At 40.6% G+C, this 18,310-nt stretch overlaps 1 protein-coding gene across 1 annotated transcript in view; it reads left to right on the forward strand.

The window, feature by feature from the left end:
- Positions 1-10,846, forward strand: part of COL16A1 (collagen type XVI alpha 1 chain) — a 129,414-nt gene extending 118,568 nt beyond the window's left edge. Inside the window, exons 66-71 of the mRNA XM_072136625.1 lie at positions 5,095-5,139; positions 5,231-5,422; positions 5,817-5,883; positions 5,991-6,167; positions 6,543-6,620; positions 7,911-10,846. Of these exons, the coding sequence (XP_071992726.1) occupies positions 5,095-5,139; positions 5,231-5,422; positions 5,817-5,883; positions 5,991-6,167; positions 6,543-6,620; positions 7,911-8,107 (756 nt within the window). The 3' untranslated portion in view covers positions 8,108-10,846. The remainder of the gene's footprint in view (positions 1-5,094; positions 5,140-5,230; positions 5,423-5,816; positions 5,884-5,990; positions 6,168-6,542; positions 6,621-7,910) is intronic.
- The last annotated feature ends 7,464 nt before the right edge of the window (positions 10,847-18,310 follow it).

The raw sequence follows: 18,310 nt of genomic DNA on the forward strand, positions 1-18,310 counted from the left end.
GACCTACTTAAATATGCATCTTATATGTCACCCACATAGTAAATAAATGTATAGACAAGTTCAATTATAACAATTTATAAGAGAAATGGTATGATATGGTCAAAAAGACTTACCGGTAATATAAATATAGATCATGGGAGTCCATTTCCGACACTTTATTTTGCATATCATTTCTTCATCAGGGGAATGCCCCTTATCCTGTAATTAGCTCCCAAGTATCCTTTGCTGTAAAGCAGAAAACGTTAGTTCAGCCCCGGAAGTGACACAATTAGACGATATACATCTACTAAATGAAGATGCTTTGCTCATCACAGGTGGGCAGAACTGAGCTCACAGGAATAGGGGAAAAGGGCAAGGAAAAACTATCCTATCAGGTATAGGGGAAAAGGCCAAGGAAAGACTTGCATCACTTACCCCAAGCGGTAAGGCACACTATTCTATGTACCTTTCCTGTGCCAAAGTCACCGAAGCTGGGTCAAAACCAAGAGGACAAACACAGTACAAAAGCACAAGGCAAAAGGCTAGTCAGAATATAGAAATAACAGAATATCAGGAACTTACTAAGAACAAAGTCTATAGCAGGCCAAGAGTGCTGACCTCGAAGAACTAATACGAGAATCATATTCCTTTTCCGGAGGATGATTGGAGAGGAATTTTGTCAATCACTGCGGGTTAACTATTGAATCAGAGAAGAATGATGAGTGTGGTGCATAATTAATTTATGGAAGCCAGCATGCATAAACTAGTTTTCACATTAGTAATGTGGAGTTAACATGATGACATATTCAACCCATAATCAGCCATACTATACGGACAGAGGATGATGCCAGCACTAATGTTATAGCATGTTATCAGACATTTGTTACTATATGACACACCCCTTTTTTAGTCATCCAAAAAAAGAAAAAAATATATTTGACACCAATTACAAACTCCCTGTTGGTCACACACAAGAGCTACACCCATTCACTGACGAACCTTTTTACAACATTCACTCACATAAACACACTCAGTAGTGCTACATCTATACACATACACACAGACAAAGCTCTTCTTTATACCTAGTCCCAGCTGCAACCTCTTTTCTCTGACTTTCCTGCCCCATAAGGACATTGCAGTGATGCAGGAAGCATGTGAATAGTGACATGCTTCTGGGATCACATCAGGTTTTGCAGTTACACTCTCTTGCTCTCTTCGAGATTGGCTTAAGTGTTATGGACTATAAGACGCGGGCACTTTTCAGCAAAATATTCTCTTTCTAGTAAGGGCTTCTTATAGACTGTAAAATATGGTAGCTGTATATATATATATATATATATATATATATATATATATATATATATATATATATATATAAAATAAGCCGATGGGTAAGATACTGGAGAGGATGTACAGCTCACCCAGATTGCTGAGCATTATTTATGTGCTGTGCACTGGGCTGGATTTATTATGAAATGGGAGGTAGGCTGGTAGTGGGACATTGCCATCCCCTCCAATCCACACCTTGTGGACACACCTGGCAAAACCCAAGTGACTGGGGTTGTGCTCATTAGGAAAGGATAAAAAGTTTGCTGTTACAGCGGACAATGGCAGAGCTTGGCAGGAAAGCCAAAAAGGCGTTTTCTTCAGCTGCAGACTATCTTGGACAGTCTGAACTATCTGTTATTATAGGTGAGGAAACAAATTCCTGTTTAATTAATGCTCAGACAGGCAGGTGTTTATTTTATGCTTTGTTTCTGTTCTGCATTTGAACACTGCTGTTGGATTGAATAAAACTCAACATTTGGACTGTTAACCTTTTTAACCCACAGAAACCTTCTCATTCAAAGAGTTTTCTGTATTTTCATGACTATAACAATTGTAGACTCACACTGAAGGCATCAAAACTGTGAATTAACACATGTGGAATTCTATACTTAACAAAAAAGTGTGAAACAGCTGAAAACATGTCTTATATTGTAAGTTCTTCAAAGTAGTTACCTTTTGCTTTGATTACTGCTTTGCACACTCTTGGTATTATTATAATGAGCTTCAAGAGGTAGTCACCTGAAATGGTCTTTCAACAGTCTTGAAGGAGTTCTTAGAGATGCCTAGCACTTGTTGGCCCTTTTGACTTCACCCTGTGGTCCAGTTCACCTCAAACCATCTCGATTGGGTTCAGGTCTGGTGACTGTGGAGGCCAGGTCATCTGGCATAGCACCCCATCACTCTCCTTCTTGGTCAAACAGTACTTATACAGCCTGGAAGTGTGTTTGGGGTCATTGTCCTGTTGAAAAATAAATGATGCTCCAACTAAACGCAAACTGGATGAAATAGCATGCTGCTGCAAGATACTGTTGTAACCATGCTAGTTCAGTATACCTTCAATTTTGAATAAATCCCCCAACAGTGTCACCAGCAAAGCATCCCTACACCATCACACCTTCTCCTCCATGATTTAAGGTGGGAACCAGGCATGTAGAGTCCATTTGTTCACCTTTTCTGCGTCGCACAAAGACATGGTGGTTGGAACCAAAGATTTCAAATTTAAACTCATCAGACCAAAGCACAGATTTCCATTGGTCTAATGTCCATTCTTTGTGTTCTTTAGCCCAAACAAGTCTCTTCTGCTTGTTGCCTAGTAATTGTTGTTATTAGCAATGGTTTCCTAGCAGCTATTTTACCATCAAGGCTGCTATACACAGTCTCCTCTTAATAGTTGTTGTAGAGATGTATCTGCTGCTAGAACTCTGTGTGGCATTGACCTGGTCTGAGGCTGGTGATTCGGATGAACTTATCCTCCACAGCAGAGGTGACTCCTGGTCTTCCATTCCTGGGGTGGTCCTCATCTGAGCCAGTTTCTTTGATGCGCTTGATGGGTTTTGCAACTGGACTTGGAGACACTTTCAGAGCTTTCCCAATTTTTCAGACTGAACTTCATTTCTTAAAATAATGATGGTAACCTTTTCTGTCAACTACCTCTTGTATCTCAACAAGAGAAGCCAAGAGTGTGCAAAGCAGTACTTAAAGCAAAAGGTGGCTACTATGAGGAACCTAGAATATAAGACATTTTTTTACGTTGTTTCACACTTTTTTGTTTAGTACATAATTCCACATGTGTTAATTCATAGTTTTGATGCCTTCAGTGTTAATCTACAAATGTTAACGTCATGAAAATACAGAAATTTCTTTGAATGAGAAGGTGTGTACTATATATATATATATATATATATATATATATATATATATATATATGTATATACACTCACCGGCCACTTTATTAGGTACACCATGCTAGTAACGGGTTGGACCCCCTTTAGCCTTCAGAACTGCCTCAATTCTTCGTGGCATAGATTCAACAAGGTGCTGGAAGCATTCCTCAGAGATTTTGGTCCATATTGACATGATGGCATCACACAGTTGCTGCAGATTTGTCGGCTGCACATCCATGATGCGAATCTCCCGTTCCACCACATCCCAAAGATGCTCTATTATTGGATTGAGATCCGGTGACTGCAAAGGCCATTTGAGTACAGTGAACTCATTGTCATGTTCAAGAAACCAGTCTGAGATGATTCCAGCTTTATGACATGGCTCATTATCCTGCTGAAAGTAGCCATCAGATGTTGGGTACATTGTGGTCATAAAGGGATGGACATGGTCAGCAACAATACTCAGGTAGGCAGTGGCGTTGCAACGATGCTCAATTGGTACCAAGGGGCCCAAAGAGTGCCAAGAAAATATTCCCCACACCATGACACCACCACCACCAGCCTGAACCGTTGATACAAGGCAGGATGGATCCATGCTTTCATGCTGTTGATGCCAAATTCTGACCCTACCATCCGAATGTGGCAGCAGAAATCGAGACTCATCAGACCAGGCAACGTTTTTCCAATCTTCTACTGTACAATTTCGATGAGCTTGTGCAAATTGTAGCCTCAGTTTCCTGTTCTTAGCTGAAAGGAGTGGCACCCGGTGTGGTCTTCTGCTGCTGTAGCCCATCTGCCTCAAAGTTGGACGTACTGTGCATTCAGAGATGCTCTTCTGCCTACCTTGGTTGTATCAGGTGGCGATTTGAGTCACTGTTGCCTTTCTCAAACCAGTCTGCCCATTCTCCTCTGACCTCTGGCATCAACAAGGCATTTCCGCCCACAGAACTGCCGCTCACTGGATGTTTTTTCTTTTTCGGACCATTCTCTGTAAACCCTAGAGATGGTTGTGCGTGAAAATCCCAGTAGATCAGCAGTTTCTGAAATACTCAGACTAGCCCTTCTGGCACCAACAACCATGCCACGTTCAAAGGCACTCAAATCACCTTTCTTCCCCATACTGATGCTCGGTTTGAACTGCAGGAGATTGTCTTGACCATGTCTACCTGCCTAAATGCACTGAGTTGCCGCCATGTGATTGGCTGATTAGAAATTAAGTGTTAACGAACAGTTGGACAGGTGTACCTGATAAAGTGGACGGTGAGTATATATATATATATATATATATGTATGTATGTGTGTGTGTGTGTGTGTAGTGTATAAAAATATGTTTTTAATATGAATATGAATTTAATATTGTGTAGAAATATGTGCATAATGCTCGATATAAATATTTTCTCAGAAGCATGAGCTCTGATTGGTTGCCATGGGTAACTAGAGTAATTCTGCTCTCAGACACTTCTGATAAATCTCCCCCAATTTTCATACTAGACCTTTCACATATGTCCAATATATTTGTCTCATTGCATATGGCTGGCTGAATGCCTCCATAGAATAGCCAAGCCAGCCCTCCTCTCTGTTGGACCAATAAACAGACAGACTTCTCATAAATCTCACCCACTGTGCTAATTTTTTTACTTTTGAATTAATGGGATCAGAGAAGGTTGCAGCTAATGGTATAGAACATGGCAAAACCTCACTTATCATCCCAGCAATTTTAGCCAGGTTTTAGCTGTACACACTACACCCGATGCATATGGCACCATTTCACAGTGTACATTTACTTCACTGTGCTAGTTTCTGTTAGTCCTGTGAATATAAAGTACGGTCTGGTACACAAAAAAAATAGTCTGATAATTATTTTAGACTATTGTATATAATGGTATTTTTGTCTCTCTGACAGGGCTCTCCTGGTAAACCTGGAATTCCAGGAACCCCAGGAGAAAAGGTAATAATAATAAACAACTTATATTTACTTATGTTTGGCAATTCATGAGGTTATATGCTTTGATTATTTATCCTTAATATTATTATTAAAGGGTGAAGCTGGAGCTCCAGGTCCCTCAGGACCTCAAGGTGAGAGAGGAAGGCCTGGACCACCAGGAGATGGTTATGGAAAGAGTTCTCCTGTAGGAATGGTTGGGCCTAGAGGACCTGTTGGAGAAAGAGGACCAAGTGGCACTCCCGGATCACCTGGTCCTCCAGGAATTCAAGGAGCTCCTGGTATATCGGTAAGCAATAGTGTGTCAGAACCCAAGTCCCACATTAATCAGCAAATTTGAAGGGCAATTCTTCTTTCGTTCTATGGCTGGTTCTGCAGCTTACCACAATGCAAGTGAATGGACACAGCTATATTTAGAAGAGTGTCACTAAGCAGCCACTGCAGTGATTATAGGTAGTCCTGTTGTCAGTCCCCCACCAGTCACAAATTGATTGCTTGTTGTAAAGCTAAACCATAAATGATACAATACTTATTAAAAATTACTCTATACTAGAAAATGTAAATGTTACTAGAAATCCCTGTTTGGGTGCCCTAATTCTTGTCTATCACTGTAAAGCGTAAAATGTCTTTTTTTATTAATACATTTTGGAATGTACTGTTAATGGACAATTTTACATTAACAGGCAGACCCTATTAATTATGATGAAATTAAAAGGATGATTCGACAAGAGATGATCAGACTCTTTGATGGTATGGCCTGCTCTGAAGAAACTTTGAATGATTTGTCAATGTCAGTCACAATTCATATTAATTTTCAGACAATATTTTATATCATGTAAATGCTATTGTTTTATTAGAACGGATGGCTTATTACACCACACGAATGCAAATGCCAGTAGAAATGGCTTCCATGCCAGGAAGACCAGGTCCTCCTGGAAAAGATGGAACACCCGGTCGAGCAGGTATGCCAGGTGCTCCAGGGTCACCAGGTCAGATTGGACGTGAGGGAAGACCAGGAGTACCCGGAATGAGAGGTATACTTACTCTATAATTAAAAAAACATTCAATTATAGGACACAAATAGATCATAGTCTGTTTATTAACCTTGTGTATTTACTGTGCTCTGGTGTTACTTATGCCAACCGTACACTGATATTGTCGGCTAAGTTATTCCAGCGGGTCTGCTTATATTTATCAATGACTTCAGTTGGTTTTGGTGACATATAACAAATGTCTTGAATCCACCGAAAACCCATCTCAGGACCATTTTTACAAAATTTGGTAACAAAAGCCTATAAGTCTATAAAGTATGTAAAATTAAGTGCAACAATTATATTTTCTACGGCTAAGATACAAGGTATTATGTATTTAGCTACAATAACATTTTTCAATTTTTTTTATTATTTTAGGTGAACCAGGACCAAAGGGAGATAAAGGTGCAAATGGTGTTGGCATCATGGGTGACGTGGGTCCACCGGGACCTCCAGGTATTTGTTATTATTTTGCTGTGCTTAATAAAGTTATTATTCAGAACAACCTGTGCCCTTGTTGTTCAAATATTTTTCAAAGAAACAGTATGAAGAAGATAGGCAAGCATTACCCGAGTAGTGGCAGTTTCTGAGCAAATATAAAAATATCTAAGAGCCAATTTAAAATTAAATCACAAATTAGTGCAAGATCCGCTATATATTTGGTTACCTCTGTCCTAGCAAGTACAGTAGACTATATATGGCCTTTATGTAACAAAATGAAAGCTACCATTAAAACCGAGACAAGAAATGTAAAGTACTGCACAATGATAGATAAAACTTTTGTGGCTAAAATTGGATGATAAATTTGAAGTAGCATATGACTAGTATAAACTATAATAATAATAAGAATCTTTATTTACATAGCACCATCAAATACTACAATGATGTCTATACCAGTTATTTGGATTTTGTTCCAAATGATGGCAATGCAATGTTATACAGCAGATTGTCACTTCCTAAGCCACACCCATTCCTACTATACCATGCTGACTAGTATTCATAATTAATTTTTTAGCAACTGTGGCCATATTTACTATAAATGTCTTAAAGTTAGACAGCTCAAAGTTAGATAGACAGTCTTATACTGTGCGAGATTTATCTGCAATTATAGGCTGAAGAATGAGAAATCTGCTATACTTTAAAATTGTCTATTAACGTTTGTTTATGAGAAGTAATGTTTTTGAAAGGTATATCCCTCCTCTACAGGTCTTTTACCACAATAGACTACATACAGGATGTGGAATCAATATAAAAATTATTAACTGTAAGACTTACCATATATACTCGAGTATAAGCCTAGTTTTTCAGCACAAAAAATGTGCTGAAAACCCAAACTCTGCTTATACTCGAGTAAAAAAAATATAGGTTTTACCAGCTTTTTGTGGTAAAATTGGGGCCTCGGCTTATACTTGGGTCGGCTTATACTCGAGTATATACAGTATTTTTAAAAGCATGTTGGAACCTGATAATGGTTAACCTTGCAACTTATGGCTTCAGCAGCTTGTTTACGCACCCTTTAGTCAACTACATTTTTGAGTCTGTAAACAGCAGATAGACAAGAACAGGAGGATAAAGTTTAACTCTTTCCATACCTGGAGAATATTTCACTTGATAATTCAGCTCTGTAAGGAGACAACTATTTACAGTCAGTCATATCATTGTCCAAAGTATTCATTTATGCAATTTGGTTACAAAATTTAGTAACACTTTCACCTTTTTATGATTTGTTTTTTCCTCTGAATTTAGGACCACAGGGTCCACCAGGCTATGGCAAATTGGGCCCACCAGGTGCTATGGGACAGCAAGGAATTCCAGGAATCCCGGGACCACAAGGACCTAAAGGTAACCAAGGTAAAGAAGGGAGATGCAATCCATCGGACTGTTACAGCATGATGTCAGTTCAAGAGTACCAACCAAAGAGCATGAAAGGGCCAGGACGATAAGATGCCAGTAACCTCAGAACATCAACAATTGTCTACGAGATGAAATAGCTGTGTTCTTTTTCCACCATGACCGTCAGCACATTTCTTGATACATTTGTTTTTATATTTTGTTCAGTATCAAGACAATGAATTTTCTAGAATTTCCTAGTCTCTGCGTCCTTTGTTTTTACTTTTCTGTTGTTTCCTGTACTGCCTATGTTGTCTCAAAGTATTTCATCATACTGTAAAATTCTTAAAGGAAGACAATACATCAAAAAAAGCATAATCACATGTTTAAGAACTCCTCTACCCATGGCTCCATGTTTTATACCTGTGTTTTACATTCTGCTATAGATCCATATGTTCAAGACACGGGAGAACCATTACCATTCTTTGTTTAAGCTATCTTATTTTACTTATTCTGTGACTTTCAGTAACTTTGTCTATGGATTATTATTTCTTAGCTATTGAAGCAAGTAAATACATGAAGAGTTTTATAAAGGTTTATCTACAAATCTATTAGGAAAATTAACCCCAAAACCAAGACTTCAATTTTGTTTAAATTTGATTGATCTCTCTAAACCCTTACCCATTGTAGTGTTCCTGTTGAGTGATAGTTATAGAACCTACTTTAAATACCATGACTGTTATTCTCAATGTAAGTAGAACTTTCGTAAATGGAGGAGTCTTTCAACGTATGGTCTTCCTAAGGGCCCATTCACATGGTGAAAAAAAATAATTCTAAATATACTTAAAATCTGCCACCCATCAATGGGAGGCTGAAGGTCCTTCTTTTTTCATAAGTGAAAAAAATAAAATTCTGATGGATTGCATGTGGAAACTCCAATTGTTGAATGAAAAGATACTTTGCACACCAGAATTTGGCCAAACACCACATCAAAATAAGCATCAGAAGACCACCATGAGTTTTATGAGAAAGATGGCAAAAAATACTGCCATATCTTACCCTAGGATTTAAAACATTAAAACATTTTATCATCTAACAATAAAAAAATCCTGTCATCATTTACTAGCTAAAAAAATACATTTTTACAACAGTAACAAGAAAGATAATTATTGCCATAAAATGCCTACTGGAGGAAAATGAAAAAAAAAAAGAAATATACACAAGCATGATTGATGGGAGAGTCATTTTATGGACCTTGTTAATAAAATGATTGGGCATCATTTCAACTTACGTTTGTTATTGGCCAGCTGTAGAATAACATTAGCCATACATGCAAGTAGTCAACCCCAGCAGCACAACTTGAAATACATGATATAGCCAAGTATATAGCCAAGGTGAGGCCAAAAAGCAATGTCGGTCTGTAATCATGACTACAGTTCAGCACAGCTTTTTTGGGAAGAAGGCACTCCCTTTATTATATGTCACCATGATGCACTGTGTTGTTAAATCCAGACAGTGCTCGGAGTGAGGTTGTGTGCTACTGAGCTACCTTGGCTTCACAAAATGTAAATTCCATACTAATACAATTAGAATTTGTAAAATTACATAAATATGATTTACAGAAACATAAATATAAATCTAGTATGCATGGCAAGAAAACATACTAAGCGGTAAACGGTGTGCCTAGTTCTTTTTATGAGGCGTTTTGGATAAAAGATTGAACCATTGCCACAATACATTAAAACAATCCATCAAGTTTGGCTTCTATTATCAAGAATTATACATTAGTATAAGAATTAGTATACAAGAATTAGAATACAAGTTTACTATAAACTGGCAAATCTTTTTAAAATAAGCTATTCATTAAAATGTCCTGTGTCATACTAATGCGAGTACAGGCAGTCCCTGGATTACGTACAGGACAGGTTGTTAAAGCTATCTTAAAGATCTTAAAGTTATTAAGATGAATTTAAGTGGGAACAAGTATATTTTGTAATCGTAACTGTAGAAAAAAAAATTTGGACCTGGAATAATTGGATTTTTAAAATATTGGGTTCTCATTGAAGAAAGGATTAACACCAGTTGATAAGACAAGTCTGGAGCTTAAATTCTGTAAAATTCCAGCATTTAGGGAGTGTCAACAGAGGTCTGTCTGTAACTCAGAGGCGTCTGTAAGTCAAGTGTCCTAAAACTGAACTTGTCATGGCAATTTGGGCAACTAAAACCACAGACAGGTCCTTATGGACCTGTGGTATAGTGTGCCAAATTACCCTGTATGTTTTTTCAGAGATTGTCTTCATAGAAAATAAACTTTATACTCACCATGTCCCATGTTCCCTGGGCGCATAATGGGACTCACATCCTGGTAAGTGTAAAAGTTTATCCACATACAGCCCTCATACAGTTCGATTTGGGACCCTAAACCACAGGTCATAAGGAGCTGTAGTTGGTTTATCGACCTGACAGGTGTTCTTTAAGTTGGGGATTGCCCTACCTTGTTCTATAAGTATGTATGCAGGGAGATAAAACTGCTTAGTCTATGTCTTGCCAATCATCATTTTATTCTTTGTTGACCTTTGTCATTCTTTAATCTGTTTGGAAAAGGGTTCTTCCTCTGGAAAGATGAATACTTCTTCATGCCAGTCTTTATGTTCCATGCAGCAAACAGTGTTTACCAGTTCCCTAAATGTTCTGTAATTGTGACAACCTGCTCTCAATCCATTTCAATGTTAAGGAGATATTTGTGTATCAGCTGTATACCAATGTTCTACAGATGCGTTGTTGTGCAGAGATCTGTTATGTAGATACTTGTTCTACCACAAAAATCAAATATAATTTATACTATTCTGAAACTTGGCCTCTATTGTGATTTATGATAGCTTCTTCTGGTAATACTAAGCACTTTAAATCAGCGATCACTATGGATCTTTTCAGAAGTAGAACACTTTATGACATGTAGCAGTCCCGAAAACGTATACAGTGCCTTAGTACGTACAAAGGAGTCTTAAGAACGGTACAATCCTGAGAAAAAAAAGGGAAAAGATAAAGTGCTACTTACAACAACCTGAAAAAGTGAAACATCTCAATAGCTCTAACCGAGTGCCTAAAATATAGGTGTATTATATTTTAATTTTACTGAAAAGGAAAAATAATCTTGGTCTATTGAAAAACAGGGTGGCGGCACACACTGCCGCTGCTGTGTGGCTCCTGCATGCGGTCAAAATCCTCCCAACCCCAATGACAAGATGATAAAACAGTGATAGAAGTACAGATTTTCAGAATTGTTACCTACAACATGATACAGGCACTGGGTCACCACAGTTGGAAGAGTTATTGGTTGCAGGTGCTTGCCATAAATCCAGTTATCTACAATACTTCTCAGTCACAAAGGCCTCTTGTGCATCACATGTGTCCAACTGTGGCCCTCAGCTCAAGCAATGGAGAAAACATTGTTCCTTACTTTGATGTCTTAAACTCTTTTTGCTAAATCAGAAGTATTCAATTGTATCTGTGTGCTAGAGATACCACAGAAAGTGATGTCATTCCCAACATCCTCATGTTTAATGTAGGCACAGAGCTTTCAGAATGAGACACCCATTGAAAAATCTCCTTTCCACATAAAATATGTATTCTTTTAAAAAAATTACAAAACATAGAATTAGATGCCTAACCACAATGATAACTAAATGGACCAACGGGTATATATCTCCTAAATGTGACTGCATCATATCAAAAGAGTTAGTAGTATCAAATCAATACATCATATAGAAGTAAAAGTATCAATAGATCACAAAAAGGCTCATAAAGTGCAGAGTGCATATATACAAGTATATCTAAAGTTCTGAACTGTATGAAATACAAAGATTATAAACACTGCGAATATAATAAAAGTGAAAAGCTGTGATATACATACCAACAATAGTTTGTGTCCCCGGGCATCTTCCCTAACACGTGTTTCGGCGTGCCAAGCTTTCTCAAGGGGACGCTAATGCCCAGTCGACTTTCAATTGGCTACCAATTTGAGAGACTACTTGCACTCGCCTGATGTTTCTAGTAGTTGATTTTCCAGGCATAAAGCCACACTGGTTAAAGATAAGATAGAATTACAGAATTAAGACGTTTGGCTAATATCTTTGTCAATTGCTTATAATCGACGTTTATCAATGAAATGGGAGGTATGACCCACATTCCATTGGGTTTTTATCAGGCTTCAGGATGAGAACTATATTGGCATAATAAAAGGACATGGGGAAGTTACCCTCTTGAAAGGCCGGCCGAAGAACTTCCTGATACTGGTCATAGCCCTCTACCAGGACTGCATCGGGGCCCGGGGATATACCCCTCTGCATATCTTTCATTGCCTCAGTAAGCTATCTTTCATTGCCTCAGTAAGCTCCCCTAAAGTGATTGGGAAGTCAAGTCTAGATATTGTGGAGCAGGTAAGATGGGACTCTGGTGTACAAGGTGAGCTAGCATGCTACTGTAAATATTACTTACCAGCTTGTAACCACTCAGTTTTGTTATTTGGGGTTGGGTTGGCTACAAAAAAAGCTTCTATGTCCCTGAGCCAGTTGTGTTTCTTGTCTAACAGTCTCCCGCTTTATATAGTAAATAGAGAATTTGACACATCCCCGAGATAGGCCTTTAGCGTTTCCCACAGTTCTAATGTGGGTGTATTCAGATTATTCATGGCTAGGGACTCTTTAAAGGGCACCTACCACCCCGATTCTACCTATAAAGGTAGAAGGGGTGGTAGGTGGATGGATGGGACGTGAGGATAGCCCTTTTTTGGGCTAATCCTAACGTCCCGGGCGTCTTTTACAAAACTTTATTACATCTATATGCAAATTTTTTTATGCAGCTACTGGGGCGTGGAGTAGCCAGACATGAGGCTACTAGTCGCGGCTACTCCACGCCCCAGTAGCCGCGTTACCCAGCGTGTGCCGCCCGGTATTTAACAGGCACACGCTGGGTATTTAACAGGACTCTGATAAGTCATACATCACTTACCCCTGAGGAAGTCACCAGCTAGGTGACGATACGCGTGGGGTTCGCTCCACATCCCTCCCCGTCTGACCCGGCCTGCCTGCGGCACTGTTTTGCACTTCCATCCAGATAGGTAATACCCATGCACTGCCATATCCCGTGGCATTGCAGTTTTCACAGGCAGCCCTGTCCTGATGACCAGGTTCATGCACATTTAGCGCTATTTAGCTATTGTTTTTCTATTTGTATATCACATCATTTATTGTGGTTTGGATACCTGGTGTCATCGTACTGATTTCTTTACACATATTCCTGTACTCATTGTCCGTGGGAGGGACTACAGGGTCCACTGACCCTCGGTAGCCAGATACACCTGCGAGTGTATCTTTTTAAGTGTTTTTAATCTTTGTTCCGTGTCCTGTTCTTATATTGTATTGATATTTCTAATAAAACATTTTGTTACTTTTTTGGTAAGTCCTTCGCATGTATCCCTCCTTTCTCTCCAATGTTGTTTAATGTTATATTTAGGGATACACGGACAATAATACTTCATGTACTTTTTCAGTAGTGCCCGCTCTTACGATTGCATGTATTACCCAAAGCATAATCTATCTGTGAGAGAGAATGCCTACTAGTGCTATGACATGAGTACACCTGGTTGGATGGGTGGTGAACTCACCATAGGTCGTGCCATCCCAGTCTATCTATGGTTCTTTCCATAACTTAATTTACATCTCCCACACATAGAACTGCAGCACCTGGGAATATGGCAGTGAATTATGCAGCTTGGTGTATAATTGACAAGTCTGAGTTTGGGGGTGAATACAGGCCTATAAACACAAATAGTCTAGACTCTACCCATGCTTCGCGGTGTGTCAGCGCAACGGCATGACGTAGCACGTAGCACGTCACGCGGCACGACCGCCCTCTCCACCTCCCGCACCCCACGCTGACCTGGCCCTTGGATGCATCCCGGGAGGAGAAGGAGGATCCGGACCTCACGTTCTGCCCCGTGCTGGTAGCAGTATAGCCGGACACACTGTCCCCACGTGGATCCCACGCTGTCGCTGTGGAAGGAGGCGGTCGGTGGTTGGCGGTGCACTTTTGGCGCGCCGCTGGCGTTCGGGCGCGGATGCGACTGGGCGCCGGTAGGTCACGGAGTGCTGAGGGACCGAGAGGATGAGCGGGGAGCAGACGGTGACCGGTGCCGGAGGCGCGATAACCCGGAGGAAGGCGTTTCGAGCTCGCTGCTGAGGCGGAGTGGCTGGAGGGCTTTCCAGGGTGTCGGCGAGATCAAGAGTCAGATGTGGCAAGAATTTCTTCGCGTTTTGGTCCTGCTTTGTATGTTCGAGACGACTGCATCTAGAAATTCCCCGGGGGACGGATGCCTCACGTCTGGTGATTTTGGATGTCTGCCGCAGATCGACTGGATGGGTGAGATGTGTCTGGCCTAATTTTGCTTTCAGGTATCAAGCGGGCATTATATGGTACTAATTTTGACTCTACTCTAACCAATCTAACATCTGCATGGCATTGGCTTGCTATCTGTCTGCTATCTTCCTGCTATTTGCTTGATATATGACAGCCAGTTGCATCCTTGTACTTAACTCTACTAACATTTTCAAGCTGCAAGCTATATATCTGTGACTTGATAAGAACGCAGAAGATAAGCTAATAACTACAACGTGGTATTTCGATTTTTTGTGCTATACTAACTCTGCACACAGTACTTGCTTTCAGGTGTTATGCGGGCATTATATGGCACTAACTTTGACTTTCCTCTAACCAATCTAACATCTGCATGACATTGGCTTGCTATCTGCCTGCTTTCTGCCTGCTATTTGCTTGATATATGACAGCCAGTGGTATCCCTGTATCTAACTCTACTAACATTTTCAAGCGGCAAGTTATATATTTGTGACCTGATAAGAACGCAGAAGATAAACTAACAACTACAACGTGGTATTTCGACATTTTGTGCTATACTAACTCTGCACACAGAACTCTCTTACAAGTGGGGCGAATGGTCCTTGCTAATGATTATGCCGGCTTTTTAAAATTGGGCTATTCGTTTTGCAGATTATGTGGTGTAGTTTTTCTCCTCTTATACCGCTTGTGAGTTTTCAGGGGCTCTCAGTTGTGTTACCATACTAATGCGGTATTGTTTAGTCTCAATTGTCAAGTATACGTTGTTGTATCATTGTGCCGCTGTATTTGGGCCCTGGGCCCCCCTTCTCTTGCTGCTCAGTGTTAGTACATATTGGTTTGAGGGGACATTCTTCTGGCTATCAGAGATGCCTCCAAAAAATATCTCAAGGAAGTCCTTGGGAGCAGTTTCCCCCAAAGAGAAAGAGAAAGGAGGGGCGAAAGGGGATAACTCCACAAAATTAGATAAACTATGGAAGTCCCCCCCAGTTAAAACACGTACAGGTCTGTCCTTACAGAAAAATTTGGAAAATGAAACTCAAGACCCCAAAAATAAACCACAAGGCTCAAGAGCAGCTACGGCTGCTGAGGGGGAGGAACAGGAGGGGGATGAAACAAATATGGGGGGAGAAAACGTAATGTTAAAAGAGATCTTAGACTCCATAAAAACATGTAATGCAGCAATACTGGGTCTCACAGATCAGGTGGGGGCCCTGAGAGGAGATGTCTCTCTTTTGAGAGATGAACTGAATAGGGTAAGAGACAAACAAAAAACTGCAGAAGACAAAATCATTAATATTGAGAAGGAGGTAGGCACTCTTAAAAAAATTACCTCCCGTCTTGAGGTAGAGAATAAGGCCCTCAAAGGGAAAATAGCAGATATGGAGGACCGCTCAAGAAGAGCCAATTTAAGATTAATAGGGGTTCCAGAAAAAGCTGAGGGGGAGAACCCCGTAAGCTACATTAAAGAATGGTTTTTGAAGGAAATAGGGAGGGAACATCTCTCCCAGTATTTCGATATTGAACGGGCACATAGAATCCCGGCAGGACCCTCCATCCCGGGGAATACCCCCCGTACTCTTATCTGTAAAGCAGTACTCTCGAGAGATCGGGATATGATATTGAAACGAGCACGCGACTTAAAAGATTTATCAATCCAAGGGTCTAAGGTGTCAATATATCCGGATTTTTCTAAGGACACCCTCCAGAAGAGGAAGAGTTTTCTGGAGGTGAAAAAAAGACTGAGAGACAAGGGAATTATTTATTCTTTAATCTTCCCGGCCAAACTGAAAATTATTTTCAAAGGTCAGTCCCAGTTTTTCAGTACGCCAGAACAAGTTTCAGACTGGCTAGACCTTAAGGGACTATAAATTTGGATATTTCGGCCGGTAGGAGTTGTCTCAGGTCAGCAATGGGGGGGGAGGGGGGTGAGGGGGGTGGGAAAGGGGCTGAAGTAGGTAGAGTTGTACTATGGTAGAACAGGTGGGGGGATTAGGGGGGGGGAGGGATGAACCGATGCTGGGGATGTTGTTTGGTCGTAGGGTGACCCTTCCTTTGTTCTGTCCTTCTTGTTTTGCCTGTAGATATAAATGGGTGCTAGGTTTATAGTATGGAACATAAGAGGTCTAAAAGATCGCCTGAAGCGCTGTATTATTTTTGATTACATTGTTAAACAACTACCAGCGATTGTTATTTTACTGGAGACACATCTTGATAAGGAATCTTTGAATCTGGTGGAAAAGAGGTGGGCCAGCCAGACGTATAATTCAGTTTTTTCTACATTCTCTAGAGGAGTTTCTATACTGGTGCATAGATCAGTTGGCTTTCAAATATTGGAGGCAAGGTGCGACCCCGATGGAAGATATGTTTTTCTATTAGGTATTCTAGATGGTATTAAATGCGTTGTGGCCGGGGTTTATATACCTCCCCCCTTCAGATACGATGTACTGATAAGCCTACTGCGTTTTATAGAGAAGGCGGGTGAGTGCCCGGTCCTGGTCCTGGGCGACTTTAATACGGTAATATCGGAAAAGCTTGACCGTTTAGGAAAAAAAAATCCGGCAATTATAGAGACGGGAGAGACCCCCTTCGCTAGGTTTTGTCAAGAAGTGGGCTGGAGAGATGTCTGGAGATCTTTAAAGGGGGAGCAACAGATTTTTTCATGCTACAATCGCTCCCATAATACTTTCTCTAGGATTGACTTAGCGTTGGGTAATGATCTCGCCCTGGACCGGGTGGGGAAAATACGGTATGATAATCGGTCCATCTCAGATCATTCCCCGTTGGTTCTGGAGTTAGCCGGATCTGCGAAACCGGGTCGTAAATTTTGGAAGCTTAATGCGCATTGGTTGGTTCTACTGACAGACGAGGACAAAATTAAAGACATGATAGGTAATTTTATTGTGAGGAATAGAACTAGAGCTTCCCTTGGGTTAATGTGGGATGCCCTGAAATCCTTTCTTAGAGGGATACTAAATTCAGAAATTATATATTTGCGCAAGCAATGGGCCAGAAAGGAGATGATGTTAAAAAAGGAGGTAAAAGATAAAGAGAAGGCCTTGCTAGACTGCGGGTCGAGCGAGCGGCGCAATAGCTTTATTAAGGCACAAGAGGAATATAACAGTCTTATGGCAGACAAGGCAAGACAGAAATTATTTTTTCTGGATCAGAGGGCACATTGTGAAAGTGGGGTACCCTCTAAGGGACTGTTGCAGAAAGTAAAAAAACAACAGGAGGATAATAGAATAACGGCCATTAAAAATAATTTTGGGGACATAACTACCAATGCCGAGGAGATTAGAGATACCTTCTTAAAATTCTTTCAAGGAATCTACGCTTCAGATTTGGAGGTGTCAATAGGGGACATAAGACATTTTTTAGATAAGGTAAAATTCCCTTCACTCTCGGGGGAAGGGATAGAGGCGTTATCACGCCCAATAACGACTTCAGAGCTTGAGGAGTCCCTGCTTTCCTCCAGACGGAAATCTGCTCCGGGATTGGATGGGCTCCCCCTAGAAATCTATAGCAGGTTTGGTGCTATTCTTTTGCCTCTTATGATGGAGGTCTGGGAATCGGCACAAAAGGAGGGTAGGTTGCCTGATTCGTGGTATGAGGCAAGTATAGTCCTGATACAAAAAAAAAACAAGGACCCACTGGATGCGGAATCTTATAGACCAATCTCGCTCATTAACGCTGATGCTAAGCTGATGGCCAAATTACTGTCAAATAGACTAAAAGAGTTTGCGCCCACACTTATACATGAGGACCAATGCGGCTTTCTGACAGGTCGGCAGAGTAAGACCAATATACGACGGCTTTATGCAGGCTTGCAGTTGGGCCGGGGTGGGTCGCGCTCCATCCTGTCACTGGACGCTTCTAAGGCCTTTGATAGGGTGGAGTGGGAC

Source organism: Engystomops pustulosus, chromosome 2, assembly GCF_040894005.1.
Source record: "Engystomops pustulosus chromosome 2, aEngPut4.maternal, whole genome shotgun sequence".
Lineage (NCBI taxonomy): Eukaryota > Metazoa > Chordata > Amphibia > Anura > Leptodactylidae > Engystomops > Engystomops pustulosus.